The sequence below is a fragment of the Erithacus rubecula genome, assembly GCF_903797595.1.
Source record: "Erithacus rubecula genome assembly, chromosome: 3".
Lineage (NCBI taxonomy): Eukaryota > Metazoa > Chordata > Aves > Passeriformes > Muscicapidae > Erithacus > Erithacus rubecula.
The window spans coordinates 45,712,248-45,739,323 of NC_136689.1; the positions used below are offsets into that span (position 1 = coordinate 45,712,248).

General features: G+C 37.0%; 1 protein-coding gene across 2 annotated transcripts in view; it reads left to right on the plus strand.

Moving 5' to 3' along the window:
• The window catches only part of SEPTIN7 (septin 7), a 61,575-nt gene that overhangs the window by 15,227 nt on the left and 19,272 nt on the right, over window positions 1-27,076 (plus strand). For both annotated transcript variants that reach the window (XM_079302660.1, XM_079302661.1), the window contains exons 2-4: window positions 19,283-19,389; window positions 25,864-25,964; window positions 26,584-26,718. In XM_079302660.1, the coding sequence (XP_079158786.1) occupies window positions 19,283-19,389; window positions 25,864-25,964; window positions 26,584-26,718 (343 nt within the window). The remainder of the gene's footprint in view (window positions 1-19,282; window positions 19,390-25,863; window positions 25,965-26,583; window positions 26,719-27,076) is intronic.

Here is a 27,076-nt window from a genome sequence, read left to right on the forward strand (position 1 = left end):
TCTGAGTATTATATCACGGGGAATTTTTGAAAGCATGAATTCTCTCTACCCCTTTCATCAGGAGCTTTTTTGCTGCCTTTGATATAGGCAAGCCAGTGGATGTTTGCTACTGAAGCCTTGGATGTGTTTTGGTCCTGCACTTTCTGTCATCAAGTACCACTAAATCCATGTAATAATCCTTGGGCTAATTCTTCATCTGACTCATGTGATTCATGTGTTACAAAGACAGGCAGGCAATGTAAAAGATTAAGTGCAGACTTGTTTCTTGCACAGATGTAGTGATCCACTGGTTCATGGTCATTCTATGGATGTGTTGATCACTGCTGTTCTGAAGGGTTTTCTCACTTTTTGCCTTGTAACTTGCCAAGAAGTTGGTTCAGTTTACTGCTTTCAAAGGGTTCTTGAAGCTGAAGTCTGTCTAAAACTGCAGATGGCTGAAAAGAATGCAAAAGAGTATATGGAAGCTATTCTGAAGCTCTTTGCATTTAGTAGCTCTTTTAAGATATGTAATCCCAATGTCATTTAGCTATAGAGACCTTGAGAGCAGGACCTGGATTTTGTATTTTTTTAATAAACAGAATCTGGATATAAAGATTATGGTTCTATGTTTTGGCTGTTTTTTAAGTCTTACAAAATAGCAAATAAAATTTTGAATACTTTGTTGATAGCCTATATAATATAAAGTATATGTTTTGCTAAAATGCAGTAAAACCTTCCCTTTTTTATTTGCTTATGTAAGTTGTTGTGTAATGCTGTTTTTGAAAGGTTTTTGGGTGGTTTTTAGGATTTTTTTCAGCATGTCTGTTTGCTCTTGGACATATTTGAGTTTACGCATAATGACAATGACTTCTACTGTGGTAATTTATCCACTCAAGCTTGTCAGAACTACTCTAGCTTGCTTTTCAGAACAGGCTTCTTAATATCTCAGTTCTAATCCTAGTAATTATTAGTCATTGTTGACCATAAATCAAAACTAAGCACTACTGTGTATGCTTTGAACAGGATGAATTGAAAAAGCAGCATTTCTCCTATGCTCTAGGTCCAGCAGTGATTATGGAAAGAAGCAAGTGAAGAAGAGAAAGATCACTTAAAACTGCAATGTGGGATGTTTTAATTTTTTCAGTAGTACTGATATATTTACTTTTCTAGAAAACTTGTATGCAAAAGGGTGCTCAAATATATTGTTTTTTATGAAGTCTGAGATCTGTTATATAATGACACATTTCATGTAGGAGTATGTTTGCTATATATTGTCATCCTTCATTTTCAGAACTTTAAAATCCAGAGATATTAAATTCAGTTTCTTTTAAGACATTCATGTATACTTTCCAAAATGTTACTCAAAATAACCATAACCATATTCTGCAGCATATTGTTGCCTGGGTCAATGGACCAATGTTAGAATTGTAAGTGAAATGTATTCAGTGGGCTGTGAAATCTCTGAGGATAGAAGAGCAGTTGCAAAAATTTTATTATTTTATGTAGACTCTCTCAGGTTTATTTTCTTGAGTGGAATTCATTAATATAATCAAATTAGAACTAATTTCTCGTCCCTCCCTAATAGCAGAGTCAATGAGTTGCAACCTGTAATTACATTCCAAGGCACTAACGTTATAGTTCTCACCTTTGGCTCTGGAAGGGGGAGCATCTCTGCTATTTTGTGTGAATGCTGATGCTTCGGTGGGCAGACCAGCACTGTGTTTTGATGGCGTCAGTGAAGTATCTCCTGACTCACTTGTGGCTACTTCAGGCTGTCTCAGGGTTTGAGGACTAAAAAGTGCTGTTCTGCTGTAGATGAAACTATGTTTCTGCACCTGAAGGGAAAAGAAGTAAACAGCAACAGCAAGGCTCCATTTAAGGAAGCTGGACTCAAAAGCATTAATACAGATGTATATGAAATAGAATATAAGGAAAAAACTGTTTTGGGTGTGTTCCTGTTTGGTTGAATAAAACTTACTTCCTCACTCCCAATTCTGGGTGTGGGAAGACAGATGCTAAAGTTTTGAGGAAAAGGAGAGAAGAGATGTTTGTTTCCTTCCTGGATTGAATATAAATGATTCCCCTATAATTAGATACTTCATATATGAAAAAACTTTGTGATAACTAAGGCCAGCAACAGTGATAATGCAAAACAGCTCCTTGAGACTGAGGAAGTATTCTGCATTCGGGTTGTAAAATTACTGTTTTGATAGCCTAATTCAGGATTGTAGATGTTTGTATGAAGCATTGGAGCTATTTTCTCCCTACACCTTTTGTCTGGTACCAGAATACGTTATTCCTTGTGGATCGAAGTCACAGTGATCAAGCTGCCAGTTCTCAGATCCCTTCTATTCTACCACCTCTCGATGACTCTTAAGAGTATTTTAAAAGGTGCTGAAGACTAGAAATGTCAGGTAATTATATAGACACTGTTACTGCACACTTTTTGTAGAATTGTGTTTCCCTGGGAGAGAATATATATATAAGCTTTTCCTATGCTACATTTGGTGTTAGTTGGACAATTAGTTAGGACAAGTATTACTGGCTAGCAAGTCTCACTGATGTGCTAGATGGTTGCATGTGCAATCCAGTTTTAGGTATGATTTTAATTTATTTTTTAAGTAGATCTCCCAGTTGTTCCCATTTACTGGGCTTTCAGTTATGTCATGGGGTAGTCTGGCAGCATGTGAATTTGATTTCTTTCAGAAAAAATATTGAATCAGAAGGTCTTGTCAAGGATTACAGGTAATAGGGTCTATTTGCTGATAAGCATTCAGTCCATCTGCCTTGAGGCTTTCATCCAGGAAGAGAAAGGGTCAAGAGGGCTAAAAGAAGAACCTGTGCCTGGTAGGAAGGGGTGGCCACTGGTGTCTCAGAAAACAAAACTTGGTTTTCCCAGTTTTGGAACTTGTGCAGTAATAGAATTTATAAAACTTTTTATTAGTCTATACTTACAATTAAGCCCGTAATAACTTTACAAACGAGGGCAATTTTTCTGAGTATTGCTGTTGCCATTAAAAGTCTAAGTGTGGCCTTAGGTATAGTAGTAAACTCTTAGTTCCTGTAGTACAACTTTGCTTTTCTTGTATGTAGGAAGTAGTTCATACTTTCTGTTAGGTGAAGCTGATTTCTTTGAAAGGATGAAAGGAAGCAAGGTGTCTAATACAAGCTTTAGAAGTCTGGGGGATTTTATGTGTAAAAACTGAGAAACCTTAAAAGCACATGATATGTTTAACATGGGGAGTGTAAGATATAACTAGAACACTTTAAGTTAGATTGAATTAGCCAAAGCAGTTCTGACAGCTCGTTTGTCTTGCTTGAGTAAATGTCAAGGTGCTTAGCATAAGCAGTTAACACTTCAAGTTTTGCTATGGGTGTGCTGCATTCGTTCTTCCTAGTGAAGAAATTAGCAGATAGTTCTGTTTCCTTTTTGATGGATGGGTGGGATTTTAATGATTCCTCCGACCCCTGTTTGTTCCCATTTGTGACATTTCAAGATTGTTGAGTAAGCATGAAGACAGATGCAGGAACATAGGTGTGGTGTGTCTGTAGCAGACTTGGGGACCTTACAAATATTTGTTAAGTGAAGGCCTACAGTCATAATGATCTTTCAGGTAAGGAAATTGGTTCTGACAGCAAAAAAAAAAAAAAAAAAAGACAGTGAAAACTCTTAAAAATCTAGTTGGTATTAAAAATGTAACAATGTTTTTGTAGCTTGGAGCAGATCTGACTTGATTTGAAATAACAAATTTAATGCTAAAAGAGTATCATGTATCACAGTCACTATAGCAGAAAATGGCTTTTCTTCTGTGCTGCAGACATCACAGTTCTTTATCACATTAGGGATCTTAATGTAGCTCTTTGTGGATTATTTATATATAAATAAGAAATTTACAAAATACACGCTTTAGGACTGAAAGATGCCATCCAGGTCACTTTGCTGTTTCCCCCAGTCATGCTAATTATATCTTTTAATCATTGAAATGAAGTTTTTCAAGTTAAAAAACACTGTGGGCCCCTCCCACCAAGAAAAAATAAACCCAAAATACCCAAGCTGGGAATATGTATAATGTTGAAGTACCTTTAATACACTTGGTACAAGGACTTCAGGAGTGGTAGTTTATTTTTCAATAAACATTTCCATTTAAATCTTCATTGTTTATCTTTTAAATGGCTTCTTTCAGAATCAAAGCTGGGTAAGTGTTAGGAAAAATTTTGACTCAAATATGCTTGCTTTGCGTCCTGTCTCTTAGGATTGTTTCAAGCAGCAGAAAAGACACAGCTTGCCATGATGGGGAGGACAGGAATACACATCTCATATTATTTTTGCAAGGGGCTAGGGACCCTCTGGATACTCCTTTTCCAGTAATTGGGCGGTCAGCTAACAGAAAATGATAATTTTTATTTCTTTTTGATTTTACAGGTATGGTTGAAAGAAACAGTACTGCATCCTGATAGTGATTACAGCCCTGCATCTCCAACTGAGGGGGTAGAACATGTTGTGAAATGTTACTCTGGTGTATAAATAGCAAGTTGAGTCCAATTACAAAAAAATTCTGTTGGTCACTTCAGTACCTGAGTTACTTCTGGAGCAATTTAGGCCTATAATTCAAATGAAGCAATTTTACAGAGGAGTGGGGAGAAAAAATTAAATCCTAAGGGAAATCTGGAAGAAGATATGATGTTTTGCAGGTTTATAGTTTTTATTTTACAGAATATAAAAATTAAGATTATTATAAATTACTCACCACAATTGGGTAGGTCAATCAATAAGGCAATTTATTAGTTTGTTGAATGAAACAGGCAACGCAGCGCTGGGGATGTGGGGAGTCCATGCTCCACCGACACGTCTGTCCCACCTTTGGTCACTGCCTCTTTTACAGGCAGTTTCTGGGTGGGCTGTGACACGCCCTGTGCTGGGGTGCAAGTCCAAGCAAGCCCGACCATGTTGGCTAGCACTCCAGCAGCAGTGGCTACAAGCCTCTACAAGGCCTGGACAAGGCTCAAACATGTTGTCAGGTTACACTCTTAGCAAGCAGGGGCAAGCCCGCTCATGTTCAAACAAGCCCTTGTTTTCCTTATACATAAGAGTGGATACTATTCGTATTATAGTGACAAAATAATAAAAATACATAAAAACAAAAAAATCAATAATTTCCAACAAAATGATTTAAGCAAATATAATGAAATTAGATTTTGTGTCTCATGTCTATGCTTTACTTTGGATTTAGTATTCTTGTTTATATTGATTATAATGATACAAATCACAATGTAACATTTCACAAGATCAAACTGTAAAAGGTAGTTAACCTGAAATGCTTTCTAGAAAGGGGAAGTTTGTTCTGGTTGTTTATGGTGAGCTTATTTCTGGAAAGAATGCTAATGGAGCAGAGGACTTATTGATGTATACTGTAACACAGTTCAGCACAGCATATTTTTGCTGAAGCTTGAATCCTGCCTAAAACTATTTTCCACAGCTTTCCAATTGATTTTTCTGATGAACTGTTTTGCTGCAGCTGGGGTGACTGGCGTTGATCTCCTGGTATTATACACGATTTGGAACTATGACCTTGTTTTTTCTCTGTCCACTGTGCATGACTTAGGTGCTTCACTGTTGGGAAGTCTTCTTTAGAAGCAGCATAGATTTAGGCTGCCTTTGTTTAACTACTGATTTCAGATACAGTTGAAACTGTATTCAAACTGTCTTGTGCTTTTTGAGCACTTACCAACTTGATCTTCTCTCAGTTCTCCTCATTCCAGCCCTAGGTTTTCTGTTGATTCTGGTGTTTGCCTGCATGCTGATTTACCTCTGGATGGGTATTGATGTTTGAGGTACCTTACAGTGCAGCATAGTCAACAAATCTGCTGTCTTCATCCTTTTAATTCCCTATCCTTTAGACTGTTTAGTTACATCTTCATATTTGTGATGGTGATTTGGCTGTTGTTTTACATGTACTTTTGAGAATGGGGTTCCCAATAACATTATAGGTATTCAAGTATTAAACAAACACCCTGTTTTTTCATTATAATAAGTTCCAAAAATAGCTGATGTTACTGAAATGGTAAAAGCTGCCCTATTCTCCACTCTTTTTATAAAGCTATTTTACTAGTAGTGATAGCATTTGGAAAAATGGCTTGGAAAAACCCAGACTTGGATCTTCCTTTTCAAAAGTATTCAAATTAGCGTGTGAGGAAAGGAAAATTAATCCACAAACACCAGAGGTTTATGTCCCAGTAGGAGACAGAGGAGTCCTTTTTGCTTTATTCGAATAAAGGGAGAGGCCATGAGGCATTTCCCTGGAATCTCTCGAAATTTTTATTTCGAGAGCCTCCTTTTTATCCTATTTTCCCGGCCGTATTTTCCTCTCTCTTTCCCCATTGGCTGAGGTACTTGAGAGGCACGGACTTCCTGGAACACCTGATACCTAAGATTCCCCTCTAATGTATAACCCTTCCTTTTAATTTTTAATTCTTTTAGAACTAATAGTTTTCTCCCATTACTTCTTTCATCTTTCAACATCCAGTTTCATTTATCAGCAAACCTACAGCTTGTTTGTAAAGACAAATATCTTTTTCCATTCATCAGTCAGTGGAATCCATCTCATTGTTTCTTTTATCTCTCAGGTGCTAGGCTTATCTGTCATCAGATCCACAGCTCATTTGTAAAGACAAATCCGACATTGCTCTCAAGTGGAAAATCCTTGTCAGTCAGTGCCTTAGATACAACTCTGTTTTGGAGTTCTATACATCATCTGGCTGCTTTTACAAAAAAAATGAGTACCTGTGGATTTCTTTGACAGGACTATTTTTTCCCCCAATCAATGGTGGCAAACTGTCTTTTTCTAGGCTTCCTTTACTACAACTACAACTTTAATGTGTGAACAGCATAAAGTTACCATTGGAAAATAAGCAGAGCTGGTGTCTCAAAGACTGCTGGGTCCTTTGAGAGTTTTCCCATCAGAACATGGCAAGGATGATGAGCATCACAGATATTAATGGATAAAACACTGTTCAGGAATAAAACTGCTTTTTTATTGTGGCTCTGGGCTCACTATTAGACTTATTTCAAGTGTTCTCATTTTCTTCTAGCTTTTGAATAATTGTGCATCTTTAAAAACTATAAAACCTGGATGCATTTAAGTATCTTATACTTCATTTAAGTATCATGCACTTGTCAGCTACTTTTCCTAGACCAGGTTATGGTGGCTTTTAGGAAAATGGGACTTCAGTACTTTCCATTGCCAAAAAAAAAACCTACAAAAGCCAAACACAAACACAAAAAAATATCAACACGCAAAAGCCAAAACCAAACAAACCCACAAAAAAAAAAACCCCACCCCAAAATATAAAAGGTTTGCTTGTTTAATAAAAAACAGAACAGAATGAAAAAGTGAAGGAGGAAAAAATTATACTCTGCATTCCATATGTGGTCAGCCTTCTTTTGACTAGTTTTTCTGTAGATCTTTTTTTTTTTTCCTAAGTCCCTGATGATTTTACAGTTGTTGGAATTCTGTTTTCATGCTCATTATTAATGTAGTGGACAGCCCTTTAAAGATGCTTGGATGGGAAAATTTAGTTGATGTAGAGGGTATCAGTGGCATGAATAAGGGCATGGAAATGATTCTTCATAATTTTTAGGTGCTTGAAAAATCATCATATCCTCAGTGACATTTATAAAGTGTCCTTCTAGTTTAATTAGAAAAACTGTGATCCTGCAATACCAGCTGTTCCTCTAGGCTGAAGTTCAGGTTTTAACCTTGCCTAAGTCTGTGCTGTTGCTGAAAGAACTAATAGCACTTGGCCTAAATTGGATTAGTGTGCAAATCCAGCTGGAGTATTTTCTGGGAGCTGCAGGGAAGGTCAGTCTTTGATCTGCTTGCAGCCCAGCAAAGGAGAATCTTGTGTCAGCATAGAGGAATGGCTTGGAGACTGGGATTAATTTTTTTGTTTTGTTTTTGGTTTTTTTTGTTTGTTTTTTTTTTTTTTTTGTTTTCTGTTGGCAGTTAATAGGGTTGATGTGACAGTTGTGAGGCATTTGTTTCAGAAAGTTGTCAAACTGAGCCTTGGTTGCATTGAAGTAATGTTTTGACTAAAAATCTTGAGTTTTACATAATTTTTGGTTGCACAAATGATCTATGTTTATGTCTGAGAGATGTTTTTCCTTGGAGAATTTTGACGTCTCTAATTGGATGAGCAGCTTATCCTATGAAGTTATGCATAAGTCAGTCATGCTGGGTGGAATTGAAAAATATTCCTAGATGAATGTTTAAAAACTGTATTTAGTGAATTCTGTATGCTTCTGAAATTTTTGAGAACTCAGGAGAAGAGTGCAACCTGTAGTACTTCTCAGCTTCACTCATGCATCAGATCAGCTGATACTGGTGGATGTACATAACTTTGGCAACATGCTTTGGAGTTGACTCTTCTTTTAAGCGCTGGTTGTCCCAGCTGCTGCCTGGTGTGGTGTAGAACGAACACAAATATTTGTTCTTGGTTTTAAAAGTACTACTTAAATGTTCGTAAGTGACATCCTCTGGCATAGCGCAGTCTTAGCTTTAACATAGTTATGTGTTCGGAATCAGGATGTATGTTTCCAAAATGAAACATTTGTGGAGTATGGAAATCTTAGTAGTATGCATTTTCAGATGGCTCCCCAAATGGAGAGCTTTCACATATAAACTGTAAATAAATACCTACATGTTAATCAGGTATATCTCACTTCCATGGCTCACTGAAGTTTAACTTCCTTTTTTTTTTTTTTTTTTAAATGTTTCATTACTAAAATTGCTATTTCAGGAGAAATATGTATCTGATCTATCATTTTGGAACATCGAACTTGAATAGGAATATGATAATTGCTCAAATGAATTTTTAAAGATGGTATGTGAGGTATGGAAAGATTTTTGCTTTGGGAGAGCAACATTAGACTTCTTCAACTCAGATTTTGAAGTTTGGATAAAACAAAAATGCATAGTACTGCAAAAGTGGTATCCTTATATTCTCATTTAAGGAATATAGAAATTATTAGACTGTTCCATGTCCTTCTATCCCTATAGAGGTAAATAACTTTGAAATCCCCAATGCAACTCAGCTTTAGCATAACATAAATATTGAAATAAAGGATGAGGTGAAACTAATGTTTTGTATTAAAAAGGTTAATTTAGAGGGATACCATTACATTGTAGTGAAAAAGAAATTGCAAGATTTCTTCATTTTTTAGGTCTTGGAGACATAGACTACTGGTAAAAGTGTGGAATATATATGAAGTTACTAACTTAAAGGAAATTGATTATTGACAAGTATTTGTTCACGGCTTTTCTGCTACATCAGTGTCAGGAAGAGCAGAAAACAGCTGCAGCTCAGCAGGCATTGAGACAGAAAACAGCATGTCAGAGTTTCACTTATTTACATGTTAGAGTTGTTGTTTTTTTTTTTTTGCATTGTATTTTATTGAATAGTTTAAGAATTTATGTTGAAAACTTTTTAAGAATTATATTTTGCATCTCTTTTGACTTAAATCATTGTGTGTCATTCTCACCTTCTGTAAAGGATAAGCCTATGGCTTACCAGATTCAGTGTCCTTGGCTCTGGGCTGTGTCTTCTGTAGCTGGCAGGAACTCCAGAAGGAGTTGTGGTCCACCTCCTGTGTCTGTCCTTCAGGCTTATCTGCTGCAAAACATAGCAAGCACTCTAGACAGGTCTTAGGATATCCCCTTATCAGACCTGTCCATTTTCTTTTCACTTTGTAAACAGGTAGTTCTGTTGTCGGCTACAAAAGCAGCTCAGTTTTCTTCTAAGTCATTATTAGAAAACTGAAGAGTGGTGGCAGCAATTTGGAAACAATGGCTTAGCACTTCAGCAAAACAGTTGTTGCCATATAAAAAAAGGCATAGTCTTGTCAACACAAGTTTATTCCAGCCTTCTTCACCCTTTTTTAGAGCTAAAATACCTATTTTTACAATTCTAGTGGAGGCTGTCTTACGGAAACAAAAGTATGTTTTTCCAAGGTTGCTTAGTATCCAGGAGTGCAGATCTCTGTGATCCTCTTGTTCCTTGGTTGGCTAACACCAGATCACACAGCAAAATTATCCTTATTTGCAAACAACATTTCCCTTATTTCTTGTTCCTTATTGCCAAAAAATCTTACTACTGGGGTGAATTTTCAGAATTGTCTAGCTGTCTATAGCTTTCTCTTGCCACTTGTACCAGTTAAGGGGTTTGTCATAACATAGTTTCCAGCTATAAAAAGTGCTTCCAAGGATAGTAAATAGAGAAGGCATCAAGAGGGAAGGTATAAGGTATTCAAAGAAATTTTTACTACCACAAGAAATATAATTTAAGTCCTCTGACAGAGTTTTGTGGATTTGTTTAATAGCAGAGTGTCCCATCTGGGTTATTTTGAGAACACTCAATATACTTCCAGTAGCTTTTATTTTGTTCTAGTCTAAGAGCTGATGAAGTGTTGAGTAACTCAATCTAAGTGCTCTTTGTACTCTTCTGTAGAGACTCATTAAGTTCCATGTAAAAATAATTTTGATTTTTGTCCATCTGAAATTTTCTGTGATACTCATGCCTTAGATGTATCAGCTGGGTGGCATTTTGAGGAAGATGAGGAAGTGCTTCACCTTTCTCTCCTTTTGCTCAAGTTGATGTGCAGAGCTTCTTCTCTTGAGCTGCTTGCATGCCACGCTCTCTGAGATGCTGACCCTGTGTCTGTCTGCACCTAGTATTTTAATCTTAAAGATTAAGTAAATCCCATCACTCTTTATTTTTTCATTAGCATTTTGATAGCTGTGTCAGTTTTGTTTCTGTCCAAGTAATGAAAGAGCCTACTGTGACTAATCTGTGATCTCTGTTCATAAATATATCTTTCATTCTTTAGTTAGCAAATGTTAGCAGTTATTTACTGGAAATGCTGTACTAATGCTTGTTAGCAGTAATGTAGAGATGACAAATTTCATGTTCCTATAATCTTTCCCTTTTTTTTTTTTTTTTTTTATAATTAGGAAATTTAATTCTGTTTATCCCTGTATTTGCCTCCAGAGAGTAAGTCCAGTTCTGCAGCTTTCTCTAGATGTATAATTCTTTCACACCAAGCAGTGGTGGTCTCAGATATTTGTTCTCCTGCCTTAAACAGAACATCCTGCTTTATCATTTTTCACAACAATTTATGTTTCTCTTGTTTTGATTTTTGAAGCAATAAGGTTTGTTTTTTTTTTTTCTCTTATGAAGGCTTTTTATTTTGGCTTTGTAGAAGCCTGTGAAAATTGAAGATATATGCTGGTTATGAGGTTTCACCATAGAGGATTTGTCCCAGAACTCTGCAGCTTCTATAATTTCCAGTTGAATTCTTTAACCCAGTTACTTCACAGAGAGCTTGTGCATTCAGGTTTCCATGTAGGTCAGTTTTGATAACTTCCTGTTGCTTGTGTGAGATGTTATATAGTGATTCATGTCATTATGAAAATATGCCATGGGATCAATATAAACAAAAATACTGGATCCAAAGTAGAGCATGATATGAGACACAGGAAAAATCTAATGATTTAATTATATTTAAATATCTTTCTTGTAAATTGTTGGGTTTTGGGGTTTTTTTTTGGGGGGGGGGTTGGTTTTTTGGTTTTGGAGGGGGGTTGGTTTTGTTTTTTTTTTAATGTATTTTTATTATTTTGCCACTATAATAATGAATTGTATCCACTTTTATGTATAAGGAAAATGCGAGCTTGTTTGGACGAGAGCAGGCTTGTCCCTGCTGTTACCTGCTTGCTAAGAGTGTAACCTGACAACATGTTTTAGCCTTGTAGAGGCTTGTAGCCACTTCTGCTGGAGTGCTAGCCAACATGGTCGGGCTTGCTTGGACTTGCACCCCAGCACAGGGCGTGTCACAGCCCACCCAGAAACTGCCTGTAAAAGAGGCAGTGACCAAAGGTGGGACAGACGTATTGGTGGAGCATGGACTCCCCACATCCCCAGCGCTGCGTTGCCTGTTTCATTCAACAAACTAATAAATTGCCTTATTGATTGACCTACCCAATTGTGGTGAGTAATTTGTACTGCTTGTAATGTCTCTAAAGCTGCATTATAGTATGACTACAGCTTAATCAGATACACAGGAGTTTTATTTCACCTAACACAGAAAACAAAGCAAGGTAAGGTTTGGCAAGCCTGAACTGCAGCTGCTAATGGTAGGCTTGTCATGCTGAAGCTCAGATTTTTGCATTTCAGCTGTTCTCAGTACTAGATATGAGTGGGCCAATGCCATGGATGTTTTTGTCATCGGCAGTAATGTTGAAGAACTAAAAGTGAAGAGAAGCTTGTGGGTTTGATTCCTTGGTTTTATTGGACTGCCAGTTTTTTCTCCATAATGCTGAAAGATTGTTTCCCATGCGTCATGTTAGATTAGGTAATGTGTCCTATTTTAAATGGCTGCCTTGCAGACATGCTGTTTATCAGGAGCAAAGCCTGTATATGCAATTAGAGGAAATACTACTTTTTTGAAGGAGTGCCACAAATTCTTTAAGTTATTAATTGTTGGTGATTCTTTTGTGACAGGGAAGAGATCCAGTTTTTTAAATGCAGATTTTTACACTTAGCCTTGTTTCTAAAAAGAGAGGAGAGTATTTGACTTAGCTCATGTGTCTGGTGTCATTTCCCCCTCATTTTCCTATCCTGAAGACCTATGCACCCTGGTTTGCTGGATCCTTCCCTGCCTCACATGCTGCATTGTGAATTCTAGTGAAAGAGTTGGATTGGGAGTAGGGGACCATTTCTCTTGGCAATAGCCAAAGTTTCACCTGTGAAGTTAAACCAAAGTTTCATGGCAGTTTTAATCTGTCTGTTGTAGAAAGCTTCTTCTGCTTTGAGGGGAAACAATAGTACTTGGAAAATGCTGTGTAGAATCTGTTGCAATATTCTTCTGAGGTATTTCCCATCCCTAATGGCTTTGGCTAATGGCTTTTCTGAATTATTGAAATGTCATTTGTGGCAAGAACAATATGCTAAGAGTCCACCCTCAGTTATTGCACTTTAAGTTGTGCTTTAGGAAAATTGATTAAATTGTCTTGCTATATCCTGAATGCTGAAATTATGTTGCTGCTGATACAGTTGTTAACAGGCTGAAATTAATTTATTGTTGCTATTTATTGCTATTTATTCTCTTCCTCTGTTTTGCTAGGAGCATCTTTGTGGCTCTAACATATGTTGCTTCCATAATTTATGCTTCACATTCAAGTTGTGAAATGGTGGAGCTTTGGCTTTCTTCTGCTTGCAAATGTCTGTAAAAGACAAAATTGATCATTTGCAAATTTCACATTGCACCATCCTACATGGAAAAGTAGATAAGTGGCAGCAGCATGGTCCTGCTCCCATCCTCCTCCTGACTGATTTCATCTGGATGTTCTGAAATGTTTGCTGGAATGTTCATTTATATTTTGTAGAGCACTGAAAACAGGAACTAGCCTTTATGAAAGCATCTAAAATCAGACTTAAAATTAAAAGCATCTTGTAGTCTCCATTTTTGTGATTGTCTATAATGACATGGCAGAGTATCATTCCCCCTCGGCAAGGGGATGGTTCCATCGTACCACTTACCATAGTTTAGGCTCTCTGATTATTTACATAGCTTCCCTTCTGTATAAATGTAAAAACCTGCATGTTATAGTGCCATCCAAGTCATTGCACATTTGCATAAAGCTGCCAATGCTGTCATGCACATAAACTGTGAATTGTAAAAGGATGAAAGAAGATGAAATACATTATTTTGTATGCCTTCTGACTAGCTTTTTACCCTTATTTAAGTCATCAGCATCAAACTAATGGGATTATATTTTAAGCAAACAGTGTCACGATAATTAGAATTTATAAAATGGAAAAATTCCATGAAAAAACTTGCTCACCAGCTAAAAATAAAATGGTTTGATGTAAACATTCTATATAAGTAGGCTGTGGAGAAGTACAGCATTTTTCTGTTGAATTTGATCCCCTTGTAATAGCTCTGTTGATATCCAATGTGCTGTCAAATGCACTTTTTCACAGGAGAACAGTACTTTTGGTTATCTTCACTCTGAGAAAGCAGGGAAGCAACTGCAGCTTATGCTTGACTGGATCAAAAAACTCTAAATACAAATGTCTACTTAAAATGCAGTGGAAGCTTCCAAAAACCCTGTGCAATTTGTGGAAACCTGGTTACCGTGGGACTTACTGTGGCTCGTTTGTAATGAAGTGCAAGTCCTTGCTGGGATGAGTTACCTTCTCTCAGCAATCACAACTAGCAGCTAATGCACCTTTTGACTCTGCAGTTCTTGCTGTGTCACATTAATAGAGACAGTGACAGAGAGACTGAGCCATCTTCTTGGTGATGATACATGGAGCAAATCACTTCGAGCAATTAAACTGAACTCTTGATTTCCAGACTGCAAAGCATTTTTCATGCTGGTAGGTGATTCCTTGACAGTCTTGTAGTCCCACCTGGAGCTTGGGAAAGCACCTTGAAATTCCTAAGTACTCTTGTGTTCATGTTCCCAGTGGTGCAATTGATTGTCAGAGGGCATTAAGTGTGAAATACTTTTTTGCTGGTAGATAGCTAAGTAATTGTTAGTGAAGAGTAGAAAACTTCTGGTTACTTCTGCAAGAGTAACCTATAATGAAGAGGTAGGAAGTCATGCAGAGAGCACACTGGGAATGTTCAAGACTGGTTGCTCACTTTGATCACTTGCTATGTTTAATGAGTTTTCACTTGAGGTCATAAATCTAAGAATGCAAGTCATGCTTTTTTCAGGGCTTGAATTTTAGAAAACAAGATCCTAAAAATAGAGAAGAAATCCAATCCTGGATTCTCAGAATGATGTGGTATCTAGAAGATATAGTGTGATGCATTATTGAAAGGGGTGGCATATGACTGAGAAAACTGCAGTCTCCACTGGAAGTTGCAATAAAGCTGGAAGAAAGCTAGGTTGGACTGGACTTCTTGTCCATTTTTCTCGTTGGTATTTGAGTATGAATGGCAGAGGCTGGAAATTTGGAGGAGATTGGAAATATGCCACATTCTCAATGTGCCACAGCAATGAATGGTGGTAAGAACTGATGGAAACAAGTTAGTGTGAGTAGATTTTTCTACTGGATTTTCACAGATTAGGATTTCTGGTTCATTTATGGGGAGGGATTTGGAAATGAAGGTGGAATATTTATGTAGCTCAGTCAAGCTAGTTAACTTATTTTTTTACCTGAGCACTGCTTTACTCCATTCACATGGATTGCACACCATTGTTCCAGTGTTTTAATTGTTCATTTCCTTTATTTACATGCTTTAATATTGTTCTGGAGACTACTGACATGGTTTGCAAACCATTCTGGTCTCCTCTGACCAGTGGTCTCCTCTGACCCCCAGAAGTTTGAGATGTATATGCTTGAGATGTAAAAGAGGAGACTGAATGTGTTGGTTTTTGGGTTTTTTTCTTGGTTTCCCTTCTCTTGTTAACAGGTAGTCTTATATGGGTAGGAAAAAAAGGAAACACTTGATCTGTGTTTCATTGACAGAAGAAAAAATTTTGCTGTCCAAGGTTAATTTAAAGTGATGTGCTATGGACCATCTTTATAAAGATGCTAATAGTCAAGAGGTGATTGTTAACCCAAGTGTATAAGAATAGTTCCAGTCTTTGTACAGCCATTTAGAAATTTGTGGACTTTCATTAGCTCTATAAGGGCTCACAAAAGGTCTTCCTTCACATGAGTATGTTAGTAAAAGTACTTGCTTGTTTCTATTAAGAGTGGCCAGCTCCATGTGTTTGAATGTTATTACAAAAACAGCTTGATAAAATGTTAACATTTGGAAACACTAATTTGCTGATAAATGTGAGACACAAAATAATGAAGAAAAATAACAATATTTAGAAGGACTTGAAGCCTATGTGAAATATTTAGCAAGAGAATGAGGATGAGGTAAAAGCAGTACCTGGATACCAAAAATAATTAACTTTTTGGATTCAGGATTGCCCTGCAAAATAAATGTTTTCCCTTTTTTCTTGTTTTAAAACAAATTTCTAAAAAACATCTCTCTCTAAATTAGGCACCTAGGTCTAACAGCATCATAATTCATTAAGTGATTGGAACTTACTGCTATTGAAAAGCTTCTATTACATTACAGCCTTTTGCCAGTTTATGCAGTGGTCAAAGGGCAGGATCTCATCAGAATTGCTTACTGAAAGTTGGAAAATGCATTTTATTTGGGATGTATCTTTTTGTTTCTGTAAAGGCAAATTAAATTTCACTTGTTTTCTCCCTTGTGGTTTTTAGTTGTATTCATAGCCTGTTGCATCCACAGGAGCTGATTTCGCAGCCTTTCCAGTAGGCAATCCTTTAATGTAATTTTGGGAAGTATAGAGGGTTTTGTTTGGCTGTGGATTTAAGGGGTTTTGTGTGTTTGTTTGGGGATTTGGGGGGGTTGTTTTGGTTGGAATTTATATATATATATTTTTCTTATTATATTTCTTATGAAGATTAGAATATTTCAGTATGTCCAGAAAGGCTGCTAGAATGTTCAATTACAGTTGACAACTCTAATTCTGCTTTCACTATAGTCATCAGAGAAACTTTTCTTTTGTTAAAGTGGAAGCAGCATGACTTCTGATAGTACAATATTAAATGTTCCAGTTGGAGTTTTTACCTGTAGTTTCAGTGCAGTTGATTTATTTGACTTTCTCCCTTCTTACTGCTGTTGCAGATGTTGACCCTTATGTGGTCTAAGGCACAGCTGCATCCCGGATTGTTGCATTGATGCAGACTCTTACAAGTAATACTTCAATTATTGTTAGCAGTTAAAGCTGTTGTAGCCTGCACTGGCTGGTTAAAGTTAGAATGGTGGGTAAGGGTATCTAGGATGCGGGGCACCTTTGGGAACAAGATTGAGCATAAATATTCTTAGCATACTTTCTTTTCACTAATTTCAGCTCAATGTTGTCTTCACATTCTTGCAGCTGTGAGGGGGATTAAAGGTGAGGAGGGGAACAAACCTCAGATCTGTCAAGATTATTTAATGCTTCAGCAATTCAAGGACTGCTTTATATGGAGTGCCACAGCTGCCCAAGCCATCTAGGGCAAACTGCTGGTTTTCCATCACATTCTTTTGAAGCTGAAAATCTTATTTCCATATGTTGAATTAGTGACAACTTTACAGGCACTCATTTTCAGGAGAAGTGGTTGTTCTATGTTTTTCACCTGGATTTTTTTAGTGTATTAAGACCAGTAGTAACCCTAATAGAAAGGAGAAGAGGCAACGCTTTTTATATACTGAAGTAGAATCTGATTCTAAAATCTTTCTTCAGTACTGTAGTAGGGTGCCTTTTGCAAAATTATGTTCAAGTTAAAAAGTGAAAGTCACTGAAAGGGTATGAATTGCGCATTTCAAAACCAGAGCCACCCTCTTGAGGGCTTCCGTTGGGTGGATTAAAACCTTCCCTTTAATTGGAATGGTATTTATCTCTTGAGCAAGGTTGTGAGATGGAGGTTAAACTTTAACCAGGATGCATCTATGCGATTGGAAAGTTGCTTTCAGAAGCTTATTTCTGTTGCAGAGTTGGTGGGGAGGCCTCTCAGCTGCAGCTGACCCTGTCCTTAAAGTCTCGGAAATGCATAGTAGAAAATCTGTGTCCTTTAAACCAGACTTGGAGGTACTGTGTTTACTGCATAGTTCCTAAGTGTCTCATGCATCTGACTGCAGAAAAAGGCAAAATCTGTGATGAAGTCTTGTCAGCAAGCATATCCCTGCTGGCTTGTGTAAACCTGTCCTGGTGGGCTGAGTGTTCACTGCTGTCTTGACACCATATCTTGAGTATCTCCCTTTTCCTTGGCTGCTGCAGCCCATGAGCCTGGCTGTGGGCAGCTGCTGCTTGCTTCTCACACCACAGGTTAGCTCATCTGTCCAAGAGGGTGGGGTTTGAAGAACAAGCACTACTGAGAGTGCAGACAGTCACCAGGAGCTCTGGTTGCGGTGTTTTATCGCTGCTAGTCCATAGTGTAGCTAATGAGATTGCTCTGCTTAGTGCTGCAGACACTGCTTGGTGCTACACCACTGTAATCGAGATGGCTGCTGTGTATGAGACAGCTTGTGTAATAGGAAACATACCTATTACAGGGGAGACAGTTCCTAACTACATTCTGTTATGAAACTCTCTTGCATTAACCCAGGACATTTATCTCAAGACAGGGTTAGAAGTTTTCTCAGTTCAGCCTCTAAATCGACACAATATTTGTTGAGGTTGCAGTGATTAGTGCTTTGGTTAAGGTTTACCTTTCAATTATGGGCCCAGTTCAGCTCATTTTCCTCCCTCAGTGAAAGTACATAGTTTGCCCTCAAATTTGTTAGTGTGAAAGCAAATTTCTCTTGTGTCTATTTCTGTTTAGGTCACTGTACTGACAGACTGCATATGAAATTTAAACAGAAAGAAAGTAGCATTTTTTTAATGCTTTTTTTCTGTAGTTCTCTTCTGTAGTATGCTTCTGTGAATTGTGTTGAAGTAGTTTCTTAACAAAAAAAAAAACAAAACAAACCTAGGTAAAAGACTTCTGTTTTGAAGTAATAAATAGTTGATTTGAAATTCTTGCCTTTGTTTCTATAGAGCTGTAGATGGAGGGTAATCTTTGCTATGGGCTGTTTAGCTGTATTTGCTTGGATTGTCATGGCAGTAGTGTTTCCAGGTGCTTCAGCCAGGCTGACATACTGTTGCTCATGAAACAAATTGCCAAAAAACCCCAAATAAACTACAGTCCCCTTCTGTGCCCCAGCAACAACAATGTTTCCCAGGCAAGCCACGTAGTTTGCAACTTCATTTTATCTCTTGTGGCTTTATTAATTATAGCAAATTAATCTCAGTCTTTCCCACTCCCCCCACTCCCTCCCCCTCTTCTTTTTTCCCTTCCTGTTGATAAAGACTCTGAAATAAATAATACTTAAAATAAAGGAGATATAAGTTGTATTAAGTATCTGCTTTGGCATTATGATGAGTTATACCAGAAAGATAACTTATGTATAAAATTTAATATAATATCATCTTTGTGTGTTGTAATGGGAGCAATGGACAAAAGTGCTTAATACAATCAGAAAAATTAATGTCTATAGAGCCCAACAGTGACAGTTGGATTTGAAAGGTTTTCCTTGAAATTGGAACAGATGATGGATTCTCAAAGTCTTAGAGTGCAGTGCAGATTTTCAGGTACTAGGTTTAAAGAGCATTTGAAATGTAAATTTAAATGTTTATATTTGATGTGATACTCCTGGTTTTACTGAAACTGTTGTGTTTTCTTCTAGGTGAATCTGGACTGGGAAAATCAACATTAATCAACTCATTATTCTTAACAGAATTGTATTCCCCAGAGTATCCAGGTCCTTCACACAGAATTAAAAAGACCGTACAGGTATGTCTGGGGAGAAAAAGGAGCAGCCTGAATGTTGTAACTTGCAATTTAGTAATGTAAGGTGATGTACAGTTGACACATAAGCACCTGAGTTTCAAGATACATTCAGTCATTATGTGAACCACAAAGAAATTTTCAGTGTGTCTTTCAGTGTATCTGAACAAAAGAACTTTCAGGTTCTCAAAACTGTAGTCTGTAGAAACGTGGGAGCCCTGATGTGTTTTGTGGTTTGCCTGTAGATCAAAAGGCATATATATGTATGTGCAGAACTTTTTGAAAATGTAATATTTATTATCAATTAAAATAAAGAGCAAATCTGGAGAAATATATAAATGTTCAGTAAAACCTGTCTATATAAGGCAGGTTTTTAGAGATCAAATATGAAAGGATTTGATAGAAATGCAGAGTCCTGGGTATAAAAGTATCTGTGAGTCTTCTGCAGACTGTATCCTTAGTGGTACCTTGTTTACCTGTTACAAGTTGTTATTCTGAAACATTAGGAACTAGGCTGAAGCTGTCTGGCTTTAAGAACTAGAGTTATATAAAGATAATGGCAAAGATGATGTTCCTGCAAGTGCATGATGCAACTGAAGTATTTAGTCAAAGACTGAAAAACTGAAGTTGATCCATTTATTTTGTGTAATAACTTGCTACTGATCAATTATATTTTCTCTCAAGAAAAGGACCATGTTTTCTGTGTTATAAAAAGGTTATTAAAAATAAATTAGCTAATGCTAAGAAATAATGCTATGGGTAATTTAGGAAATCATTATGTTTGTGAGGTACTTTCTGCCTCCACAGCTGAGCAGCTGAATAAGGATGCATGAGCTCTGCTTACCTCTCTTGTTGTGCACTAGCTTAAGACTTCGGTGAAGATAGGTTGTGATAATCTTCCTTTATACAGGTGAGAGCCAAGGGTGCCCACCATTGCTGCTGCTGTCCAACAGAGTTCCTCCTGCTGTAAAATTCAACTGTGGCTGAAGTGATGGGGCAATTATGGATTTGTCATTAAGTGATTAAGCCCTGTGTTGAGTTAGGAGGGTATGCAAGGTGCTAAACAGAAGTTATAAAATAGAGTACTTTTTTACTCTTTGGAATCAAGTAATTAAGCTCCAATGCCATGAACTACTGTCCTTACTGCTCTGTGGGACTCAGGTGTCTTTTTTTGTTTGGGGTTTTGGGTAAGACATTTCTTAATCCAATATCAAAATAATTGACACAGTAGAAGGAAAAAGTTAGTTATTATGTTCCTATTGAGAAGTTTAAATTGCATTGCTTATCAGTTAATTCAATGTTAAAGCTTTAATTCTATTACAAAATAAATTCATTGCAGAATGTCAATTTTTTCTCATTTGGAGGAAAGCTTTTGAAGATCCAGAATTTGATTAACAATATATTAATAGTTTCTAAGCTTTGTTCATATCTGTTAGGCTCTTTTATCAGTTTAATGTAAAATCGTAGTGACTGACATAATGGACTTGAAAGCTTGTTAAGAGGGGCGTCAGACTTTCCATATCTGAATAAGGATTGAGTTTACCTGAAAGACATGTTAAGTAGGATTGGTAGAGATGTAAAGAGTTAAACTCTCATATAATGTACTTAATACTGAGTCAATCAGTGTTGGAAAACCAAATAGATGGGTGACTTCTTTTATTGGAAGAGAGATGTAGCATCTCATTACTGACGATTACATTTTAGTTTAGCAGAAGCTAAACAAATTCAGGTTATGTTAATTTAATTTTAATTTAAATAATTGTGGGTTGGATTCCCTGTCATTGGAAGACTTTTGGTTTTTTCAATTGGGAAAAATCTTTGGAAGAATTTGTACACAAACTAACAAGAAAAAAGCCCAAACCAAGACATATTTCAAAAATAACTTGTTGTCACTCTAATTAAAGATGCACCAGTATAAGAAAAAGTGGAATTTGAGTTTAATACTTTGATCTGTTACGTGGCAAGATTGGATGATCTGTTGTTCATTCTGACCATCAGGGGTGGATTGATTTGTATTAGTTTACTGGTTTAAGAAGACATACTTTTCAGAATGCCTCACTTAAAGCTTTCTTTTTTTCCTGTGTAAAGCTGGAGAGGGGAAGAAAAGGGCTTGAACAGAGCTCAGGCTGAAGAGCCATTGCATTTTCTTCCTACTTTCACTGCATGGGATAAATATTGAGGCCAACTGTTTTCAGTAGTGAATTGGGGTCTGACATGACTTAGAAAATAATATGGTGGGAATGCAGTAGATTTAAAGGCCATCTTCCCCTCTAGAAACTAATTTTGACTTATTAGATAAAGTTTTTGGGGGTTTTTGGCTATTCTTGCAATGTAACTTCGCTCTCAGTTTCTTGGAATTAATGAAATTTCAGTGTAGCATTTTAAGAAAGAAACGGAAGTTCTTGTTTCATTGTCAGTGTAAGTGAGCATAAAATTTTTCCCCCTACAAACATGATAATCGTGTGTGGTAGCAATTTGTATGATGTGGAGGTGTTTCCTTTCAAATATTAAAAAATAAGCAGTGGGAGTTGCAGTTTGGATACACTGAATTGTACTCTTTGCCAGTTGTCCTGGTTTGGAGGACAGGTGTCTGCCAATAAAGACAGAAGCTTCTCTTTGAAATCGAGACTGTAAACCCCTCCCTCCAAATTATTTAAGTTTTGAAATTAAGGGGCTCTCAGGCAAAGATAGGAGAATTAGGAATAACAGTTATTTACTAGGAAAATTAAAAATAGAAATGCAATATTAAAATGAACAAACCCCAAAACATTGAGAGAATCAGAATACAGCCTTATATCCCATCAGTCAGAGTGTTGCTAACAGTCCCATTAAATGGTGGTTACAGTCCTCCTGGATTGACAGATGTAGTTCAGTTGAAGCAGTGGTCCTGTAGAAGAGTGCAGTTTTTCTCTAAAGGTCCAGTGATAATGTTGAAAGGTCTGGCTTTCCTCTGGAACCCAGTGGAAAGAAGGGACTTGGTTGTTCAAAATCTGTTTTATTCTAGGTAGGAAAGGCTTGGTTTCTCCCCCTGGCTGGAGCATCTCCTAATGGGATGATGTAATTTTATTAGTCATGCAGTGGGACTTAATGGCCTATCAGCAGATGATATCTTCTGGAGGGAGGATGAGTTGTGGAAAAAATAAAGATGACTGTTCCACCTGGTTTTAAAGATGGCCCATTAGCAGATAATATGTGCAACGGAGATAAGGTTCACTGCCCCACCTGGCTTCAACAGATGGTGATAGAATACACATTTCTGGTCACATTCTGTGTTGCAACCCATTACACCAGTGAAAACCTTTTCAAGTTGAGGATTGATGAAAGAGTTTTGTAGGGTAGGGATGAGAGAAACCACCTCACTTAAGCATCCTCAAATCTAGGTTGTAATAATCACATGTTCTTGTATGGTGGGAACAACTTACTGATCAGGAATTGTGTAAGAACCTCTTGCATAGTTGAACACAAACTGTGGCTTGGGTTTGAAAACCATTGCAGTTTGGAGTTGTTTTGTGAGGCAGGTCCTTTGCATTAATCTTATAGAAAATGCAGAAAAATGGTTAAGAGTAAGTGATTTGGTGCCAGATGAATTCAAAGGAAACATACTCAGAAATGAGAAGCTATTAAATGTGTTTCCTCTGATCATTATCTGACTGCCTTAAATGCAGGATGGCAAAGACATCTTTCATCCAATAAAAAGCAGTCGAGCTGTAATAAGCACCAAGTGATGAACGCTGCATAGTAACTGCTGAGGAGACCGGTGTGACCCAGCTGACTGGAGTTCATGGGAAAATGGCTGTTTGGAGGATACTTTTCTTAAAAAGTCTTGAATTCCAAGACTTGAACTAATGTTTTCCATGAATCCCTTGGGAATACTTGTAAATCAGATGATGGGATGCAGTTGAATGCTTAACTGTGAATGACACTAGTTTACAATGATTTTCTGGATCTTTTCCAGATGTTGTATTTTGTGCCTTTGACCATGTATGGACACATCCATTTAGGTTAGGAAAATGCAACTTTGCAGAAGCTTTGTAGCAGAATCTTAATTTACTGTTTCCTACCAGTATAATCTACTGCTTACAATATATCCTGAATGTGGTCTAGTTGTCCACTGCATGAGCATAGGACATTTAATTCATTAGCTAATGTTTCTTGTTCTGTAAATTTTACAAGCATGCGGGATCAGTGAAAATACTTGGCTTGACATTTGAGATCTCTTGACCATTCTTTTCCTTTGTTATAAACATATGTTCAAAATAATGTATTATTAATTACTTCTTTTGTAAAAGCATTCCACCGTGAGCCCATAATAACTTAATGGTTCTTGCTGGGAATTTTTGTGCTGGAGAATAAAGTTGATACCTCGTAGCTCTTGGCAAGAGTACATCTCTTAACGTTATCATCTCTAGTATTTTGCAGGTATTGTCGTTTCTTATACTTGCAGAGAACTTGGTAATAGGAGGACTGTGTGGTTACAATATGCAAGATAGCCAAAAGAATGCAAGGAATCAGAAGTTAATCTCTTGTGTGCTAAAGCTTGTGAGTAGTAAGCTCTTGGCTGAGTTTACTATGGCTGGGGATTACTGTCTTGAGTTCTGGTATCAATTGTGTACAATAAAATTCCTTCATAGAACTCTTGAGGATGGGGGGGGAAGTATATTTGCCATAATTACAACATATGTTTCTAACGCTGTGCGTGTATTTCTAGGTTCTCATGTCTTTCAGCTGCACACATTTGGAAGGGTGAGAGTGGTATAGTTTGTGAAAGAGTAACTTGGTGGTGACTTATGCTGGTTTGTGTACAGTTTTGTTTGGTTGGTTTTAATTCCTGGTTTTTTATAGCACCCTAACCGTGCAGTAAGGTCTCTTCATGTTGGAGTTTGAATTGGGTGGTCTTGAACTCCAGCCCAACCTGGATACTTCTGTGACTAATATTCTGATAGCAATTAACTCTTTGAGAACTAGCAGCAAAAGAGACTGATCCAGCTTAGATAGGATCTCTACTGATGAGTAAATAAAAACAACATCCTTCATGCACTGAGGTAAAATATGAAGCTTTCTTTGTAGGTAGTTACTGTTTTCTGTGATTCTACATATTCTCTTCTGAATTGGAATCAGTGTTTTGCTTGTGCAAGAGAGATTTAGTCTGACTTTCTGCAGTGTTAGTTTATCTTGTGGATTTACATTTCATCACATAAGTGGTGATTGCAGTGTTTGCAACAAGGTTCAGGTGTGGTTGTGGGAGTCTGCTTTACTTACATAACAATTAGGAACGTGAAAGAACTTAAGAAGCGTTAATATGATATCTCTCAAATCTTGAGCTGGTCAAGAGACCATCCAGATATGGTTTATTATAAATAGAACTTTGTTTTCCTTCCACAGTTAGGGTTTGTGAGGCTTAAGAAACATTAAGCAATGAGTAGCAAGGTGGCATTACCTAGAGTCATTCAGCTCTCTTGTGGTTCTGGATAAATGGCTTACATGGCTGTTTTCTTGAATCCATATCTAGAAAACAGTGTCACTAGTGCTTTAATAGGAATTGTTTTAATATCAGGGAAAAAAAGGATCATTAAATGTCTGAGCAATTGGAAAGAAGCCAACATTGAGTTCATTATTTCATACTGCTGTGCATCTCACTTGATAGGACAGTGGTGTACAGCACCTTCTCAGGGCAGATGGACCTGACATTGGCAATATCAGTAATTACTGAAATATTAGTAGGAAGAGGGGAGTAGCAGTCCATGTGGTGCTTAGCCTAGATCTTGTCTGTCATGACATGCTTAATCTTTTTGATGACAGGTTCACTGCAAGCTGCCTGAACTATGTTGCAGATGGGTGGTCACAACTGAAGGCATGAAGTCACACCCAGATCTTACATCATTCCTTGTGCTGATGTAGTTGCCTCCTGAGGCAGGTTTCCATCAGCGACTTGAGCTAACAGGAACCCAGTCATTGCAGTCACATGAGGTCTAGCTCAGCAGATTGCAGCCAGATTGTATTACTTTGCCATGTAATTTTGTTTGTAATAGGAAACAATCACTTTGTGATTCCATTCCCAGCCATTATGCTAGCTGAAAAGTAAATGTATTCTTAAAAATACATTAAGAGGACTAGAAATGTCTAAGGTGCGTGCCGGGAGGGTTAGTTTTAAAAAGTGTCATTTTCTTTGAAGTGACCAAAGTGTGCAACTCTATCAAATTAAATGCCTGTTTAATCAGGAATTTAAATATTAAGATATCCCATATACTTATAAGGTTCTTCTATCATTGACTTTATTTAAATAATGACCTTTGTCTTTAAAAATATTTTTTATTTTAAAATTATTGAGATTTTATAAGCAAAACACAGACAAAGTTTACCTCTGAAGCAGGAAAGTTAGCAATTCTTTGTCAGACTTCTTATTCATTGAATGCTTTTCCCAGTGTTTAAGATAGATGAGTAAACTGCTAACAATTTGATCTTACTGTATTCATTTTACAGGTTGAGCAGTCAAAAGTTTTAATCAAAGAGGGTGGTGTTCAGTTACTACTTACAATAGTTGATACACCAGGATTTGGAGATGCTGTGGATAATAGTAATTGGTAAGACATTCTTTGTATGTTATCTCATGATAATTCTGCATTGCATTTCTTGTGTGTATGAGATATAATACCTTGACACATTTTAAAATGCAGGTTTCAATATTCAGTTAAAATACTAACACTTTTAAACTTTTCATTTAACTGAAAACTTCTAACTACTGTAATTCCAAGTCCCTTATAACTTTATATGATCTATATAACTTTTATGACTTGTTTGAAGTCAGCCCTTAAACTGAATGGTGCATTTGGCTCTTTATCCACATAGGCAGGGTGCAGACCTGTCTTCTGTGCTGTCACAAGATGTGATCAGTGAAGCATATTCCTTTAGCTACTCTTCCTAAGTAATCTGTTTAGTGATTTTACAATGAAGGTGGTTGTGTTTGAAAGGTTTTTTTCAGTGGACTCACATACTGTATCTTCAGAACCGTGTAACTCAATTTTAGATTGAGGAGTTGGTTAATTGCAGTGTAGAAGTATCTTAATTTAAAAAAAGTAAATGATAAGCAAAACAGAATACCCCAAGCTGTGGGGAAATTGTGAACATCTATTTCTTAGCAAAACAATGTTTCTTCATGTAAATAATGTAACTTACAGGTTTTTTTTCATGTAATCTCTGCAGCTGGCAGCCAGTTATTGACTACATTGACAGTAAATTTGAGGACTACCTGAATGCAGAATCTCGAGTGAACAGACGCCAGATGCCTGATAATAGAGTGCAGTGTTGTTTATACTTCATTGCTCCTTCGGGACATGGGTTTGTATTAGTGTATTTTATATTTTCATTCTCTCTTATCTCAGATAATTATCCAAATTTGTCAATCTGAGTTTCAAATCGGATTTTCTTAATGGCCTGCAGATAATGCTTTATTTCGAAATGAGTTTACTTTGGCTTGTCAAACATTAGCAAGCCAAACACCAGAAAATATGAGTGCACATTAATTGCATAAGAAGAGAAATAGAATTTTAGCAATGAAAAATACAAAGGCATTCACAAGTGCCAGGTCTGTTTGTGATCTGTATGTCTTTGGATCACGTTAGAAGAAACTGGTTCACATATCAAACAATAGGATTTTTCTGTTCCATTCTTCCTCCCATTAATGTAAATTGAAGAT